At 39.5% G+C, this 17,487-nt stretch overlaps 1 protein-coding gene across 5 annotated transcripts in view; it reads left to right on the top strand.

Moving 5' to 3' along the window:
* RASA2 (RAS p21 protein activator 2) overlaps positions 1 to 12,512 on the top strand; it is a 125,879-nt gene extending 113,367 nt beyond the window's left edge. For all 5 annotated transcript variants that reach the window (XM_070072739.1, XM_070072737.1, XM_070072736.1 and 2 more), the window contains 5 exons: positions 4,562 to 4,644; positions 5,228 to 5,436; positions 6,157 to 6,260; positions 6,594 to 6,783; positions 9,512 to 12,512. In XM_070072739.1, the coding sequence (XP_069928840.1) occupies positions 4,562 to 4,644; positions 5,228 to 5,436; positions 6,157 to 6,260; positions 6,594 to 6,783; positions 9,512 to 9,542 (617 nt within the window). In that variant the 3' untranslated portion in view covers positions 9,543 to 12,512. The remainder of the gene's footprint in view (positions 1 to 4,561; positions 4,645 to 5,227; positions 5,437 to 6,156; positions 6,261 to 6,593; positions 6,784 to 9,511) is intronic.
* The last annotated feature ends 4,975 nt before the right edge of the window (positions 12,513 to 17,487 follow it).

Genomic DNA, 17,487 nt, shown 5'->3' with positions numbered 1-17,487 from the left:
TACAGATTTTTTTCTTGTCATTATTCTCCAAACAATACAACATAAAAACTATTCAAGATAGCATTTGCATTGTGTTAGGTATAAGTAACCAAGAGATGACTTAAAGTCTATAAGCCATGATTTGATGTGCATATGTTTTATGCAAATGCTATACCAGCATATAGAAGGGACTTGAGCATCTGAAGAGTCTGGTGTCCAGCAGAGTTCCTGGAACCAGTTTCTTTTGATACCAAAGGACAGCTAAGTTCACAAAGTTGTGTAATCACCCCAACTCAATACTTAGCAATTACTTCCCATTGCTCCCTTCTCTCAGTCCTTGGCAACCACTAATCTACTTTATGGATTTGCCTATTCTGGATATTTCACATAGATGGAATCAGGTATTGTGTCGTCTTTTATGACTGGCTTTTCCTTCTGGGTGAATGAACCCGTTTGTTTATTCATTTATCAGATGATGGACATTTAGGTTTCCAGCTTTAGGCTCTTATGAATAATACTCCTGGGAACATTCATTTACAAGTTTTTGTGTGGCCATACATCCTCAGTTCTCTGAGGTATATACGTAGGCATGGGCTAAATGAGTTTTATGATGATTGTTAAACTCTAAGGTTATGACCATTTTTATTGAAATTCAGTTTTCGTCATTTAGATAGGGAAATTTTGCACTGTGATCACTACAATTTCTACTTTTACATTTTCTATTAACTAAACTTTTCTGTTTATTACATTTAGTTTTCCTTTTTTTATTGGGATAATCAAGAATGTGTGTGCTTGACATACTTTCCTTCTGTCTCAAGAGAATTTGGACATCTGTTTCTATTTTGGAATCATTAACGGAGAAATTTAAACTGACATTTATCTCAATGACTAGAGTTAATTCAAGCCTTCATTCATGCTGGAAAATGAATATTAGCATGCTCATGCTTTCAACCATTGTTTTCCTATCATCCCCTTAATGAAGTAATATGGTTTAATATTTCTTACTTGTTTAACCATTTTATATTATGCTTTAGTGATTTTAAAAATTTCTTTTCATTTTATCTGAAGACAGAGAAAGGTCTTCTGTCTACTGGTTCACTCCCCACACACCCACAACAGCCGGAGTTGGACCTGGCCATAGCCAGGAGCCCAGAACCCTACTCCTGCATGGGTGGCTCAAATACTTGAGCCCATCATTGGCTACCTCCCAGGGTGTACATTAGCAGGAAGTTGGATTGAAGGAATTGGAACTTGAACTAGGCACTCCAATATGAGATGCAGGTGTCCCATCCCAAGCAGCATCTAACAGCTTAAGGCACCCACCCCTGCCTTAGTAAGTTTCTATCCTTGCCTGTCAGTTCCCAGATTTCTTTGCTTATCCCTTTTTCTTCTTTAACACATCTTTTTCCCTCCTGGATTCAGTATTTTCTAGGAGTACTTCCTCAAGTTATTATTGCAGATGGACTTTCTTTCTGTTAAGTTTTCTGAGCCTATATATAAAAGGGTCTTTATTTTGCCCTTAACTCTTGAATTACTGGCTTTAATATCATTTTCCCTCAGAACTTGAAGATACATTGTTCACTAGTTTTCATTGTTGCTGATGTAAATAGTGATTGTGGTCTTATTCATAGTCTTTTTATTCTTCTGTAGAAATTCTTGGGACTCTTTCTTTGGCCTTTAAAGTTCTAGCATTTTACTACCCAGGATTTACATATTTGTCTTTTTCCATCCTGCTAAGCACTTGGTGGATCCCTTTTATCTGAAGGTTTCCACTTTTATTTTGCAGATAACATTTTATGTGTAGCTTTCTATTGAATGCTTTTTCTTATTAGATATTGAAACTTCTAAACCTTTGATCTTACCTTTTCTTTTTTACTCTTTTGTTCTTCTGCACTCTATTTTTGGAGACTCCTCAGTAAGATCTTTCTTTTAAAAAAAAAAATTTATAAACAAGTTACAGAGGCAGAGAGGGAGGAGAGGGTGGCCAGCGCCGTGGCGCAGGTTAATCCTTCACCTGGCATCCCATATGGGCGCGGTTCTAGTCCTGGCTCCTCTTCCGATCCATCCCTCTGCTACGGCCTGGGAAAGCAGCAGAAAAGATTGCCTAAGAATGTGTGCCCTGCACCTGCGTGGGAGACCCGGAAGAGGCTCCTGGCTTCGGAATAGCTCGATTCTGGCCATTGCAGCCATTTGTGGAGTGAACCAGTGGATGGAAGATCTTTCTGTCTGTCTCTCCCTCTCACTGTCTGTAACTCTACCTCTCGAGTAAATAAAATCTTTAAAAAGAGAGAGAGAGAGAGAGAGATCGAGAGAGAGAGAGAGAGATCTGCTGGTTCACTCCCCAGAAGGCCACAATGGCTAGAGCTGCATCAATCTGAAGCCAGCAGCTTCTTCCAGGTCTCCCCCACAGGTGCAGGGGCCCAAACACTTGGGCTATCATCTACTGCTTTCCTGGCCATAGCAGAGAGCTGGATGGGAAGTGGAGCAGTCAGGATTTGAATGTGCACCCACATGGGATGCCAACACTGCCGGCCCCAAGATACTGCATTTTACTAGTCATGTTGTAATTCATTCCTCTTCACACTATTGGCTATGAAATTAACCCTAATAACATTTAGACAGTATATGTGCCTGGAAACAGTGTGCTTTCTCTACTTATGTTGTGTTTTAATTTGTCCAGAAGTAAGGACAGCAACTTTAGGGTATATGCATGCTTTTTATTCAACAGATCTAAGGATAGAAACTCCCGAGATTTTTAAAAATCTCTAGCTGGAATCTCTGTGGTGCCACATGTAGATTGTTATGCCCAAAGGCATAGGTCCTCTCTGCACTTCTCACTGCACTTCTAATTTCCTATTTGTGACATGTGGTATGTCTCTCCTTCAGAGGGCGTATTTTTCTCAACAATTTTTTTTTGGTGATTTGCTCATCTTTGTGTTTTACAATTGATTCACCTACATGATTATGTACTAGCTGACCACTAATGATTATGAGGGAGGAACAGGACAAGTAGCTGAGGAAGAAGGGTTCTGGTGTTTGTTTTCTGGGTGAGTGCTCCCTGCTTCCCTCCTGAGGGTCAGCAGCTAGCTACCTGTGGCATTGCACTGCTCTGCGGCCCAGTATGCATCCTTGCTGCTTCAGACTGTGAACATAGGCCTCTGTTGACTCTTAGCAGAAACCTCCAAGTGGGGAGGGCCTGTTTGGCCCAGCTGTTCCAGATGCAGCTGACACAGGTTAATTATCCTAATGTAGAGGACTTCCCCTCCGCCAGCCTCCAGCTGTCTATGTTCACTGGCTCTAGCTTGAAGCTGTCCCCTAACCACTCCTACCTTTGTAGATGTCCCATCCTACTGTGGCTCGGGCTGTGGCTTCCTGCCCCACACCTCCCACCCTCCTCAGTGTGATCTTGTCTGCTTCCAGGAGACTGCCAGTATATTCTTGTTTCCATGTATTTACATTTATTTGAATGTAAATGTCATCTCTTCAAAGTTTTTCCTAACCACTCAATTTAAAGTACCTTCCAGTTACTTGACATCACTCCAGTTTATTTTCATTGGAGCATTCGTCTCTATAGCTGCCTGTCCTTTGCCCGTCTTTCCAGACCTAAATGCAGACTCTGTGTTCTGTTTACTGCTATATGATTAGAATGGTGCTTGGGTTATGGTTGACTTTCACTGTAGGATAGTTGAATTAAATTAGATTTTATACCAGGAACCAGGCCTAGCAAGTATTCTGTGTTAACCTCTGTTCAAGACATAAAGCCTTTATTAACCTAACACTTTTTCCTGACAAAAAAACTATACATTAATCTATTGAATAACAGAAAATGTAAAGTTATTAACCTTCAATTTTCTAAGAATAAAATTATAAAATGACAAGAAGTCCAATTATATTTGCCTGTAGCAAATATGACTATATGAGATGCAGTCCCAGGTAGACTGAAATGCAGTATATTCTCAGGCCTTATTATTTTGTACCTCCTTTAGCAAACTCAGATTTCCAAGTTGTTAAATTGGGTTAAGGATTTATCCTACCAAATAAGGTTTTTTACTTGTTCTCCACATCTCAGATTAAATTACCAGTGTTAGTCAGCCAATATGTAATAGTAATGGACAATTTCAGCTTCAAAACGTTTATCGTGAGGGTTAATCAAAATATTTGTTAAGTATTCAGCAAAATAGGAGTTTATTTACATAATCGTGTTTACTGCTTCTATAACTCTCATGAAAGAAAATTCCACCGAGTTTTTAAGTAGATTCTATTGCCAAATATATTTTTTTTTTCGTCCCTGTTTAATTAATGTTATAAAATTTGGTAACATTCCTATTTTCTATAGAGATTAAATGTGGTCCTACATTTTTCCTTGAAAATATTTTAATATAAATTGAAAAAAGAAAATTTCATAGAAATCAAAATCATCTGTTCAATGAGACAAAATTTTTATTATAAACCATGTGTAAGTACACTGTAGGTTTATGTGTACTTCTGCCATCAAGAGGATAAGCTTAAATTTACAGAGAATCTCTCACCTTTATTACTCTGATGGAAATTATTTTAACTTTGTCCTACTTCTGTTACTTAGGCAAAGATGCAATTTATACAATTCCAGTAAAAAACATACTTGCTGTGGAAAAACTGGAAGAGAGTTCCTTTAACAAGAAAAATGTAAGTCATATAAATGTTTAGAGTTTTAAATTCCAAATATTACAGTTGAAAATTTACAAGTTTCAGTGTTTACCACGAGTCAATTAATTTTAATTCTGTGTAAAATTGTTGTTATTGATATTTCATGTAGTCTGCCTAGTTCAATAAGTTAAGATGCTTTTCTCAGTATTTCCCTATTATCAGACTTCGCTATTTGACATTCAAGTCTCTGATACAGTCTCAATTTCTCTGTCCTACTTTGTCGTCTGTGACTTATCAGTACCAGTGCTTGTTCCTCCGTATCTTTCCACTGCTTTGCCTTCACTCATACTTTCTCCTCCATAGGCGATTCCCTCCCTTTATTTTCATATTAGAGTCCATTCTTGAGGACATGGGTGGCTCCTCAAAGTTACATTCTGTTGTACTGCTTAGTGATTTAGATTGTCTCTGGGACTAACTTGTTTGAAAAGTAACATTCCATAAGATATCTTAGCAACAGTTATCTAGCCAAGGAAACTTAGATTTCTTTTATGTATTTTTTTGCTTTGTACTGTGTGTTGGTTTTTAGATTCTGTCTCTAACTTTATTTTAATTACCTATGAAGATGTTCCAAGTAATACATACGGAGAAGCCACTCTATGTCCAAGCAAATAATTGTGTAGAAGCTAATGAATGGATAGACGTGCTCTGCAGGGTGAGCCGCTGCAATCAGAACCGGCTCAGTTCTTTTCATCCCTCTGCATTCCTGAATGGAAACTGGCTGTGCTGTCAGGAAACCAGTGAAAACACTCCAGGCTGCAAGCCATGTACTGCGTAAGTTTCTTTCTGATTAAAAAAGCAGTGTTTCAAAATATATATCCATATAGTACAGTATAATGGAGTATTATTTGGCCATAAAAAGGAAGTACAAATACATACTGCAACACAGATGAACCTTGGAGGCATTATGCTGAGTTACCGAAGGCCATGAAGACATGAAGGCCATATATTGTATCAAAACGTATATGAAATTTCCAGAAAAATAAACTCATACAGCCAGAAAGTTGGTTAGTAGTTGCCAGGGCTAAAGGGAGGGAGGAATGGAGAATGCGAGTTTCCTTTTAGTGTGGTGAGAATGTCCTGAAATTAATAGTGGTTGTACTTTTATATATATGTACATATATATATGTAAATCAATATTTAAATAGACTCTATAAATGTTTAAATAGAAGCATGAACCTGAGCGGGATAACAAGAAAGAGTACTTAGCATTCTTTGTCAAATTGTGTAGAATAGCCATTGCATCCCTGTAGACTTAAGTTGTAAGATCTTGCCTTTGTGATGATGCATAGGTTATCATAGTGTTACTTTAAACCTGCCTTCTTATGATTATATTCATGTAACAACCAAGGCTCTCTTGACCCCATTTTTTAAAAAATTTTTCCTGAAACTAAATTTCTGTAGTTCCAATTTTGTTTGTAATTTCTAAGCATCAAAAGTCTTTGGCATATAAGTAAACTTTTCCCAATGTGCTTCATTTCATTTTTACTATAGAGGTGTCCCTGCAGACATCCAAATAGATATTGATGAAGACAGAGAAACAGAAAGGATTTACTCACTTTTTACTCTCAGTTTACTTAAACTGCAGAAGATGGAAGGTAATTGCACTATTAATTTATTTTTATATAACCATGGTCTTTCATTTTCAATTCCAGAAGTATTACTTTGGCATTTTGTAGGAACTGAAGATACTCATACTTTAACCAAAATGAAAGTTGACAAGTCCTGAAGGGGATATTTTTTATAGGCATTCAGGAAATAAAAATACTGCTTTTGCATAAATGTGATCTTAATAAAATTTATGTATTTTAGTCATCAGTGTGTTGCCAAGAGAAATTTCCCCAGCTTGAGACCCTTAAAAAAATCCTTAGAGTACAAGTTGTGTTTGTGGAATTTAGTTGTCTAATCAGAGATTTTACTGCTCCTTGCAGAGGCCTGTGGAACAATAGCAGTCTATCAAGGACCCCAGAAGGAACCTGATGATTATTCCAACTTTGTAATTGAAGATTCTGTAACAACCTTTAAGACAATTCAGCAAATAAAAAGCATCATCGAGAAGCTGGATGAACCTCATGAAAAGTATAGAAAGAAAAGATCAAGTAGTGCGAAGTATGGGAGCAAGTATGTATTTTTTAAGCTACTGTAAACAAGTTTTTGACAGAGTTTAAGATTGCCTTTCCTGCCCTATCGTCTCAGCTGACCTCCAGGCTTCCTGTAGGCCTTCATCTGTCAAGTCTTTATCATAACTATGCAAGTTTTCTCAGACACTCAAAGTCTAGAAGAGCTTTGGTCTGTTTCAATTTTGCTATCATTAGATTGTGTTAATGCTGTACTTTATCAACACTTTTATGTTTAATTCTTTCCTTGAATAGTTTGTATCTTTGTTTTTAATGATCCTCCTTTCTATCTCTTACACTATACCTTATATACAGTTTTAAAAAAAGCACTTTTATATTTTTAAAGAACCTGTGAAAATACTAGAAGTATTTTATAGCTGATTTTGTGGATCCATCTCAGATGCATGAGGCTTCAAAAAGGGCATGGAAATGTGTTTTTTATTATTTTTATTTGAAAGGCAGAAAAAATAGATCTTTCATCCTCTTGTTCATTCTCTAAATGCCCACACAGCAGGGCAGGGCCAGGCTGAAACCAGGAGCCAGGAGCTCAATCCAGGTCTTTCATACAGGTGGCAGGAACACAACTACTTGAGCCATGACCTGCTGCCTTCCAGGGTAGGCATTAGCAAGAAGCAGAGCTGGGACTCTATCCCAGGCATCCCGATGTGGGTTGCAGGCATCCCAAGCAGTTTCTTAACCACAGTGCCGAGGCCTGCTCTTCATTTCCTTCCCTTTCCTTTCTTTCTTTCCTTTCTTTCATTTAGTTAGATTTATTTGAAAGAGTAACAGCAAGAGAGAGATCTTCCACCTACTGGTTCATTTCCCAAATGCACACATGGCCAGGGCTGGGCCAGGCTGAAGTTAGGAGCTTCTTCCAGATCTCTCACGTGGGTGCAGGGTCCCAAGTATTTGGGCCATCCTTCATTGCTTTCACAGGCACATTAGCAGGGAGCTGGATCAGAAGTAGAGCAACCGGGACTTGAACCGGCATCCATATGGGATGCCTGTGTCACGGGCAGTGGCTTTACTTACTATACCCCAATGCCAGCCTCTGTATTATGTTTTAATTACATTTTCCCCATGAACTTTTTGAAGTACCCTCATAGTTGGCTGTTACAGGGAATAACTTGGAAACTTACTCCACTCAGGCCACTAGGCCTAGGACTTTATATTCATTTCATTCAGATTACCGTTAGCGACAGTTAACAGAAAATACCTATTGATATGGCTTAAACAGTAAGAAGTATTTTAGTCTTAGAAATTCAGTCCCAAATTCTACATTTGGTTAATTGAACAACAACATTGTCAAAGACTCTGTGCCACTCAGCTGTCATCAATAAAGTGACTTGTCATCCTTATACTTGACTCCACCTGATCACAGATAAGCCTAGGTAGCTCGGAGCCCCACATTCATATATCATAGAGTCCAGAGACAGAAAAGGCATTGCCCTTCTATGAGGAAGGAACCTCCTTGAAATACAGAATCACACTATACTAGAACAAAGTAAGGGTCCTGTGCAGAAAAGATAGGAAATGGGATGGTTCTTGGGCCAGCAAATAATTGTTTGCCACAACATAAACTGATCCTCACATCAGCCAGTGTGGTTTTCTCTCTGTTTTACAACTAGAGAAGCTGAGGCTCAGGGAAATTTAAATCCCTTGCCCAGGGTTACACAACTGATTAGTGAGGGCTGTGAATCCTGGCCCTGACACTTTAAATACTCTTCAAAGATTTTATCCAGTAATATTTTCTTATAAATAAAAAGCAGTTCAGCAGGCATAAACGTTTTTCCAGATAGAGTTCATTATATTAGAAAAATTGTAAGTACCTTAATTCTGTCTCTTCTACATTGTGATAACTGGTTCTCTTCCCACAGTAGTAATTCTGTTTTCCTGGCACCCTGGGAAGTTCCCATGTGAGTTCTTAGCCAGTGCTTGACCATCCTTCTTAGATAGTGACACCCCTCCGCATAAATATACATACTCTGCCCCTGCCCAACTTTATTTTTCCCTATTTTAAAAAATGCCACCACTGGGGCCGGCACTGTGGTGTGGTGCATAAAGCTGCCACCTGCAGTGCCAGCATCCCATGTGGCACAGTTCGAGTTCTGGCTGCTCCACCTTCATTCCAACTCCCTGTATCAGAAGATGGCCCAAGTACTTGGCCCCTGCCACCTACACAGGAGACCTGGATGAAGCTCCTGACTTCAGCCTGGCCCAGTCCCTAACATTGCCGCCATCTGGGGAGCGAACCAGCAGATGGAAGATCTGTCTCTCCACCTCTCCAACTTTCAAATAAATGTTTTTTAAAACTGTCAGCATCTTTTCTTTTTTTAATTTATTTACTTGAAAGGTGGAGAGAAAGAGAGAGGGAGAGGTCTTTCATTGTGGTACTTGAACTGGTGCCCATATGGGATGCCGGCACTGCAGGCAGCAGCTTTACCAGCTATACCACAGCACTGGCCCCCATCAGCATCTCTTGTACTTAAATATTTCACTTATTTTCCTTATAAGCAGAATGTGTTTTGTTTTGTTTACAACTATATACCTAAGGGTCTAGAATGGCTCCTAAAGTCAATTAAGTGACCAGTAAGTGGTTTTGAATTAGTGAAACAAGACTTAGCATGAGATATTATCAAAGGAAAATTATTTATACTTAGTGGATTCCATTATGCATTGCTCTTTAAAAGTTTATTTTTTAGCTTTTGAAAAAGTTTCTTTTTGTTTTCTAGGGAAAATCCAATTGTTGGGAAAACATCTTAGAGTTTGACCAATTGATTCAGAAGAACTGGAAAATATTTTTCTTGGATTTTCTCATATTTTGTTCATAGTATTTAAGAATGAACATTGGCTTCAATGTCACTTGCATTCACATTGTATTTAATATTTAATAATTGAAATTACCTGTTTGAGACTCCTGGTATTGATATATTACTAGAGAATTTGAAACCCAAGATTCCCTTCATATCTTCTGTGTCCAAATCCATGTTTCTGCAACAACTTTTTAATAGGAGAAGTCTTCCTAAAGAAGGTTCCTAAAGACGCTTTGTAACAAAGGGAGAACTCTTCCATAGCAAGAAACCATCAGTTCTTGTACAGCTGTTCTGTGGACTTGTTTTCACTACCATTAGTGCCTGCTCTATACTGCCAACATCCGTGTTTTACTAGAAAAATTTCAATTCATGACAATTCAAAGCTTTCCATTTAGTTCATCTATACCCTCCTTCTTTAAAAAGAAAAAAAATCCCTTTGGTCCATTAGTCATTACATTAGGTTACATTAGTGTCAGTAACAGAAACTTCAGAAAACTGCCAGAGCATTCGTGGAAGTTGGGTGGATCCTTTGCCTATGTAAAGATGCAAACAGAACTCCGCTCGGAAGAATCAGGGAACATGTGCTGTTGTGTGCATTTTGTTTACATTTGAGATGAGTGATGGCAGATGAAATAAAATGAGTCCACTTTTTTCCATTGTTTTAAATATCAGGTACTCATCTTCTTGATTTGAAAGTTCAGATTAACATGACTTCTAAGGATAGCTCTTCTGAAAAAGAGGAGAATGTAAACCGTGAAAGATGGTGGTGGAAGAATCACTTGATTTCACTGGCTGTTTCATGTTGTAACAAGGGCCACCATGAGGATGCCCTTCTTATAGTGTTAGGTTGTGATCTAACTCAAGAACAGTCACTCGGCGCACTTTAATAATCTGGACTGCCCCAGGTTATACTTTAGATACTCCATGGTATCTGACTTTTATGATCAGTTGAATGATCAGTGTTTAAGTCTAGAAATAATGTTATCCTGAAAATGTTTATATTTCATTGCTATTTCCTTATTGCCTGCTAGCCAAATGGAATTTGGGCAAGCAGCTGTTTGAATCCCATTTTTACCTAATAATTTACTTTTGTTCTGAAAACCATAACTGTAAATAAGCAGTTGAAGCAAGTTGCCATCTTAAAGTTAAGAGGGGATATATTTTGCTTCATCAGTATTAAAGACCATGGTACTCTTGTCTTTGTAATTCCATTTTCTAAATGTGGTACTTTGAAACTTGGAGTATTTAGCTATGTTTCTTTTTAAAACTGTGACTTATTAGTGTAAGTCTAGCTAGTAGTGCATTTTTTATTTCCCTCAGCATAAGCTATATTTCAATATATACTTTGCCAATTATCTTATTGGTGATTGTTTTTAAATTGTATTGTTTTTAGGTAATAGTCTGAAGAACATTGGCATACAAAGTTGTTTTATAAATGTTATTTCTCTGAATGTGAAAAAAAAAATCAACTGGTTATGTTTAAGAATCAGTACTAGTCTGTGTTATGGTTGATTATTACTCCTGGCCTAAAGACAGATTTGAAAGTCCTTTAAATTTTATGAACTAGTAAATCCCATAAACTACACTGATTTATAAATATAAAAACTTAGCCGTTTAATAAATTTCTCATTCTTGAATTTCATCAATTAGAATTCCTCTTAAGAATCTCTGAAATGTCTACCTGCAGATGACTATGTACCATTCATTACTTTTTAGTGATTCTTTCATCCTTTGCTATTTAAGATGGAAAATATTCTAACATCAGATCTTCAATTGTGATTGTTTTGAAGAGATCACAGCAAATCCAAGGAACCCCAACTATGTGAAGAGAAGGGTCCAGTCATGTAGTTTTTTTTTTTTCTTCACATGGCACTTTAAACAGCCAGTTTGACTGGAGTTAACCTGCCTAAAAGTAAAAAGTAATGAGAGATTTCTTTTCCATGACAGTCTATTGAAATAAGAGTCCCTGTCAGTAGGACTCTAAGGTAACCAAGGATCTTGCTTCCTAGGTCCTCATTCCTCTGAGGTTACTCATGAGGACTTTGATTTTTACTACCTGGGCGCTCTCTGCTTTTTCTGCATTTGAAAATAGACATAACAGGTCACTTCTCCCTGAAAACCCCAGGATGGAAAGAAAAGAATGATATAGGGAAACTTGCCATAAATGACAGTTCTGGTTCTTAGTTTAGCCATTTCCATAAATTGAAATTGTGGTGATCTGTGGCTTGTTTTGTTTTTGTTTACTTACGTTTTTTAATATTCATTTAATAAAATGATGGGCAATAGCAAAGGTTTTTATTCCCAGGAATATAATTTATCAAATTGAACTATTTTATTTGCCAAAGAAACACCATTTTATCACGGGTAATGGTTAAATGTCAAAACTAAGCTTTTTCTATTATGTTTAAAAAAGTGACAAATGATGTGGCTTTTGTTTGTTTCTGAAACCTGATTTCATCTTTTATTAGAAAGGCTCATTCATGCCAGATTTTGAAATACAGTTGTTTTCTGTTTTTGTTTTTGTTTTTGTTTTTTGTTTTTTTTTAAGTGAAAGCACCTTTAATTTGTTCTAACGGTACATCCTGTAAAGACAGAATTCCCTATAGCATTTTAGGTGTCCTTACAGTATGTGAAAAATACAAGACTCATTCTAGAGTTGCATATCAATCTTAATTGATACTATCTGCTTCCATTTTTATTAACTTGGAAATTAATATGTTGCTGGTAAATATTGGTTTTTACAGTGTCCAGTTGAAAATGTAAGTTATCGAAACTTAATGTAGTGAATTTGTGTAACCATGTTGTATTGTTGAGAATGTATTTTTATTTAAATTTTATTTTCTTATCAAGAGTATTATAAAAATTAAAAACTTTTGTAACTGTCGCTTGGAAATAACTCAAATAAATTACAAGAAGCATGTCCTTGTGAGACCTTTCTTTCTTACTGATTTAGTAACTTCTTATATGAAATTATCATAGCTTGCCTATTATTAAAGGAATAGTGAAAGTGAGAAGTCTCTAATAACAAAGTTGAACAAAGCCATCTGGAGATGGCTTCAGTGTTCTGTTCCTGTACTCGAAGCCAGGAGCCTGGAACTCCCTTCAGGTCTCCCACATGGGTGGCAGGGGCCCAAGCAATTGGACCATCTTTTGCTGTTTTCTCAGGCGCATTGGCAAGGAGCTGGATCAGAAGGGGAGCAGCCAGAAGTTAACCAGGCACTCATGGAATACTGCTGTCCTAGGCAGCAGCTTAATCTGCTGTACCACAACGCCAGCCCCTCTGCCAATTTCGTCCTTGTTTATTCACTCAATAGACTTTGCTTTGAGACCTGTGGTAGCACCATGCAGGCAGGTTCCCGATGTACCCTAGAGCCATGCACATCAGGTGTGGAGAAATAGATTCCACAGTTAAGGTGGGTTCAGCTTTCTGAGAACTGCCGCTTTCCACACTGCTCAAAAAAGCCAACATCAGCGCCTCCTCTTGGGCCCTGCACTAACCCCTATAGATTAACTTACACTGTAACTTGACTCTCATCACATCGTCTTCCTGGATGTCAGAATCTGACCGTGCTTTAAGAATATCAAGTGACGGCTGGCGCCGTGGCTCACTAGGCTAATCCTCCGCCTAGCGGCGCCGGCACACCGGGTTCTAGTCCCAGTCGGGGTGCCGGATTCTGTCCCGGTTGCCCCTCTTCCAGGCCAGCTCTCTGCTGTGGCCAGGGAGTGCAGTGGAGGATGGCCCAAGTGCTTGGGCCCTGCACCCCATGGGAGACCAGGAAAAGCACCTGGCTCCTGGCTCCTGCCATCGGATCAGCGCGGTGCGCCGGCCGCAGCACGCCGGCCGTGGCGGCCATTGGAGGGTGAACCAACGGCAAAGGAAGACCTTTCTCTCTGTCTCTCTCTCTCACTGTCCACTCTGCCTGTCAAAAAAAAAAAAAAAAAAAAAGAATATCAAGTGACAACACCAGAGACCAGGTTAGCGGGCAACTCCTGGCCCCTGACAAAGCCAGGATTCTTCCCCCTCAGTGCCTTGGCAGCCCTTTTGGCATCCCTGAGTAAACCTTCCATGAAACACAGCCCTGGTGACTCCAGAGGGATTTCAGGTTGATAAAGAGGAAGGGGTGGGATTTGGAATCTCTTTAAGGATCTTGCTTTTGTAGACACACCTGACTTGCTCTCATGCTACCCACCCCATGTGTAGAACTTTGGAGAAAAGGCGGCCTTGGGGTCCTATTCTGTAGTGTAAACAAGTTGGTCCTTAAAGGGAGAGGGGGCCATACTTTAGTTGAGTTTGCCTTCCCAGAACACAGTTCCAAAACTGAGGGACACTTGAAGCCAAGCAGAGTCCTTTTGTTACACAGATAAAGAAGCTGGACACAGCTTGGCATGACTGGTATACATTTGTCTACTCCAAGTCAATGGTGAGTTCTGAACTAACTCCCCTGCAAACCCTTGTAGCTATTTCAGACTTCAAAACACAGTGACTGTTGGTTTCAATTCCTCAGACACATCCTTGACCTGGCCAAAAATGTTCATTTTCTGGCTTGTCTTTCTACCATTTCACTTAGTTTGGGGATGCTATTTGCCATTTATTTTGAACTTAGCCCTGTATTTTATGTGGACAGACAAGATGTGACCTGTTTAAGTAGAATAAAGTCCTATTAAGATTAATCTTGTTTTCTGCCTTGAATTCAAGCCTTCTCTTTCATACTGTCGGAACCCTGGTGCGTAAACACATAATAGCTACATAAATCTTACTCATCGAAGAAGAGTTCTGTCTGCAGCAGACAACAGTGTTTTCCAAATCTAATATATTTCTCAACTCTTAACCAGAACCAGGAAGACCAGATGCCTACAGAGTTAAAGCACTCGTTATGGATTCTCCGGGCAGACTGGAGTTAGTGACCCCCAGACAGCCTCTCAGGACCTGTCTAAGAGAGGGAAAAGGCACAATCAGCATCACAATTTTACATTTGGAGATGCAAACAATCACCAATGTTTGTGAATATGAACTACCAAAAACAGCAACAAAATCTTGACTGACAAATTCATAGATCAGGCTGTGCTTATCACCTGGTGATCTCTGGATTAGTGTGGGGCATTTAAGTTCTGGGAAACGCTGGAATGAGCTAAAATAACTTCCAAATCTTGACCCTGATGCTCAGTTCTAAACTACACCTCGGGGCTACCATTGTAGTGTAGTGGGTTGAGCCACAGCATGCGACACTGGCATCCCATATAAGCGCTCATTCAATTCCCACATGCTGCGCTTCTGATCCAGCTCCCTGCTAACATGCTTGGGAAGGCAGAAGGTGGCCAGAATACTTGGACACCTGCCACCACATGGGAGACCTAGATGGAGTTTCAGTCTCCTTTCTTAGTCTAACCTGGCCCAGCCCCAGCCACTGTGACCATTTGGGAAGTGAACGAATTCTGACTTTCAAATAAATCTTTAAAAAAATAAAGATACATACACTGCATCTCAAAATTATGTCTTGAGTAAGGATACAGCAACCTCTGCTTCAGAGCACTCATTTTGAGGGTAGGAGAACAAACAGGTCAGATGCTGGCGAGTGTTACAAAGCAGAGTGATGTGGGAAAAGGAGGCAGGTGGGCTGGCAATAGGCTGGATGGATGCTGTTCTAAAAATTTAAAGGAAGCAGAGAGTATCTCACTAAAGAAGGTCTGAGTGCAGATCTGAAGGTGGTGAGGATGAGAATCCTGCGTATGTAGAGACAGAATCTTACAGGCAGAACTAAAACGTGATGTTGCATGAACAGCAGGGGGATGAATGAGTAAGCGGGAACAAGATGAGTGAGTGCAGCTGTGGGCACAGACTGGCAGGTCAGAGGCTTTGAGCAGCTCGGGGATGTGACCCACCTGTCAATTTTGGATCGCCTGCTATGTCGAGGAAAATCTCTGACCATAAGCGGAAAAGGAGTTTGGGGGAAGGCAGTAATAGGCCCATAGCACAACAGGTGGTGAGAAGTCAGTTTCTGGTAACGCTTGAGGTAGGGCCAATAGGATTTGCTGTCAGGTGGAACCTGGGAGGAATGAGTCCCAGAAGACCTGGGAGCCTGAGCCACCAGAGGAGAGGAGGCATCACTTGCAGAGATGGGAAAGACTACAGGAGGAACCATGCTCTGCGTGTTTCATCCACGCTAGTGGAAGCCAGTACAAGCACTTGCATTTCTCTACCCGTCTACACTGGCCTTCACGACCTCCCTAGAGTCTGAGTGATTCTGGGGGTAGGGGGTGGCTTTATTACACTTCGCAGCTCCTTGCCCTTAGATGAGGAAGAAACTTTGGGTAGTCACTGTGGGAGACTCCACATGCTCAGGGCTACCCGATTACCTGGTCAGGGACATTGCTGGGGAACCTGAATTACACTGAGGACTGCACAGATCTTTTGTGTGATCCTTGGGACAGAGCAGATGAATATTATGCTCGCTGGGGCTAGCACTCAGGCACTGGTCTCCTATTAGGAGAGGAGCTCAGCTGAGCAGAATAAGCTTCCCCAGATTAAAAAAAAAAAAAAAAAGATTTATTGTGCCAAACCTGGGTGTGTCACCTTAGACACGCCCTTCACCCTGGAGCACTGAATGGAGATCCCTGGCCACACTCACTCCAAGCCTTTAGATATTCACTGAAAGTAGACACTCCACTTATCTACAGAGGAATAGTACAAAGATAAAAGCCACCACAGCAAAACAAAAACAAAAGGAAACCAAGGAGTATCTCCATAAATGCCTAAAAATAAATGCAGCAATTCAAGGAAAACAAGGAAGACAACACAATGCCCCCAAAGGAACACAATGCCTCAATACTAGATTGTGAAGATGATGAGATGGAAGAAATGCAAGGAATGGAACTCAAAAAAATGGATCCTGAAATTGCATAGAAGTAATCAGAAGCAAATGAACTACTGCACATCTGTACAGGACATGAAAAAAAATTCTCCCATGAAATTGAGATATTAAAGGGAAATCAAAATGAATACAATAGAACAAATATACCCTGCAAAGCTCTCATTGAAAAATGAAGGCGAAATAAAGCCCTTCCATAACAATCAGAAATTGGAAGAATTTGCTGCCATCCAGCCCTGCAAAAGATGCTTAAGGATATGCTGCACATAGAGACAGAAACATGGTCATCACTATGAAAGAAGGTAAAGGAAGACAATCTCCCAGTAAAAGTACAAAGGAAATGCAAAGTAAAAAATAGGGATACTTATGGAAAACTACAGGGCAAAGTCATTACTTTTTAATAGTCAGCTTGAGGTGGGGAGGAGAGGGCGGGCACCCAATCCAGTTCCATCCGATTTGGAGTCTCAATTGTGCATTTAATCTGTCTTGAATATTTTCAGTTACTTCTCATGTTGTTTAGAAGAATTGTTTCCTACAGAAAACCACTCCTTGTTCTGTAAGAACCATGTGCGCTCTATAACATCTTTGGTTGTGGTAGTCCAATTTTCCTAATGATTTTATTAATGTACAGTGTAAGATTGAAAATTTGAGTGTCATGTATATATTATTAAATTGTGAATGGATGGGATTTATGTAACAGCAACATTTGAAGATACTTATACTTGATAGCCTCTTAAGGAAGAGTTGCCTCCAAATTTGAAGCTGGAAAGTCATTGGAGTAACTTTTACAAAAAAAGAATAACAATTCATGGCTTTTTAGATTTTTGTTGCATATGTTAAGAATTGTGGACAATTTAATTGTGGACACATTTTAATTTAAATGTGTGTGCTGCTCTGGCCTCAGAATCAACCCTTGGGGCATTAGGATCTGGCTAAAAGGCCCATGAGAGTCTCACAAGACACTGTGGCAAAAACGACCTGAGTGAAAGATCTCAGTGAACAAGATCCCAGCAGAAAGAACAGGCCATC

The sequence above is a fragment of the Oryctolagus cuniculus genome, chromosome 4, assembly GCF_964237555.1.
Source record: "Oryctolagus cuniculus chromosome 4, mOryCun1.1, whole genome shotgun sequence".
Lineage (NCBI taxonomy): Eukaryota > Metazoa > Chordata > Mammalia > Lagomorpha > Leporidae > Oryctolagus > Oryctolagus cuniculus.
Note: the sequence above shows the minus strand (reverse complement) of the source record. Positions and strands in the feature narration are given on the sequence as shown.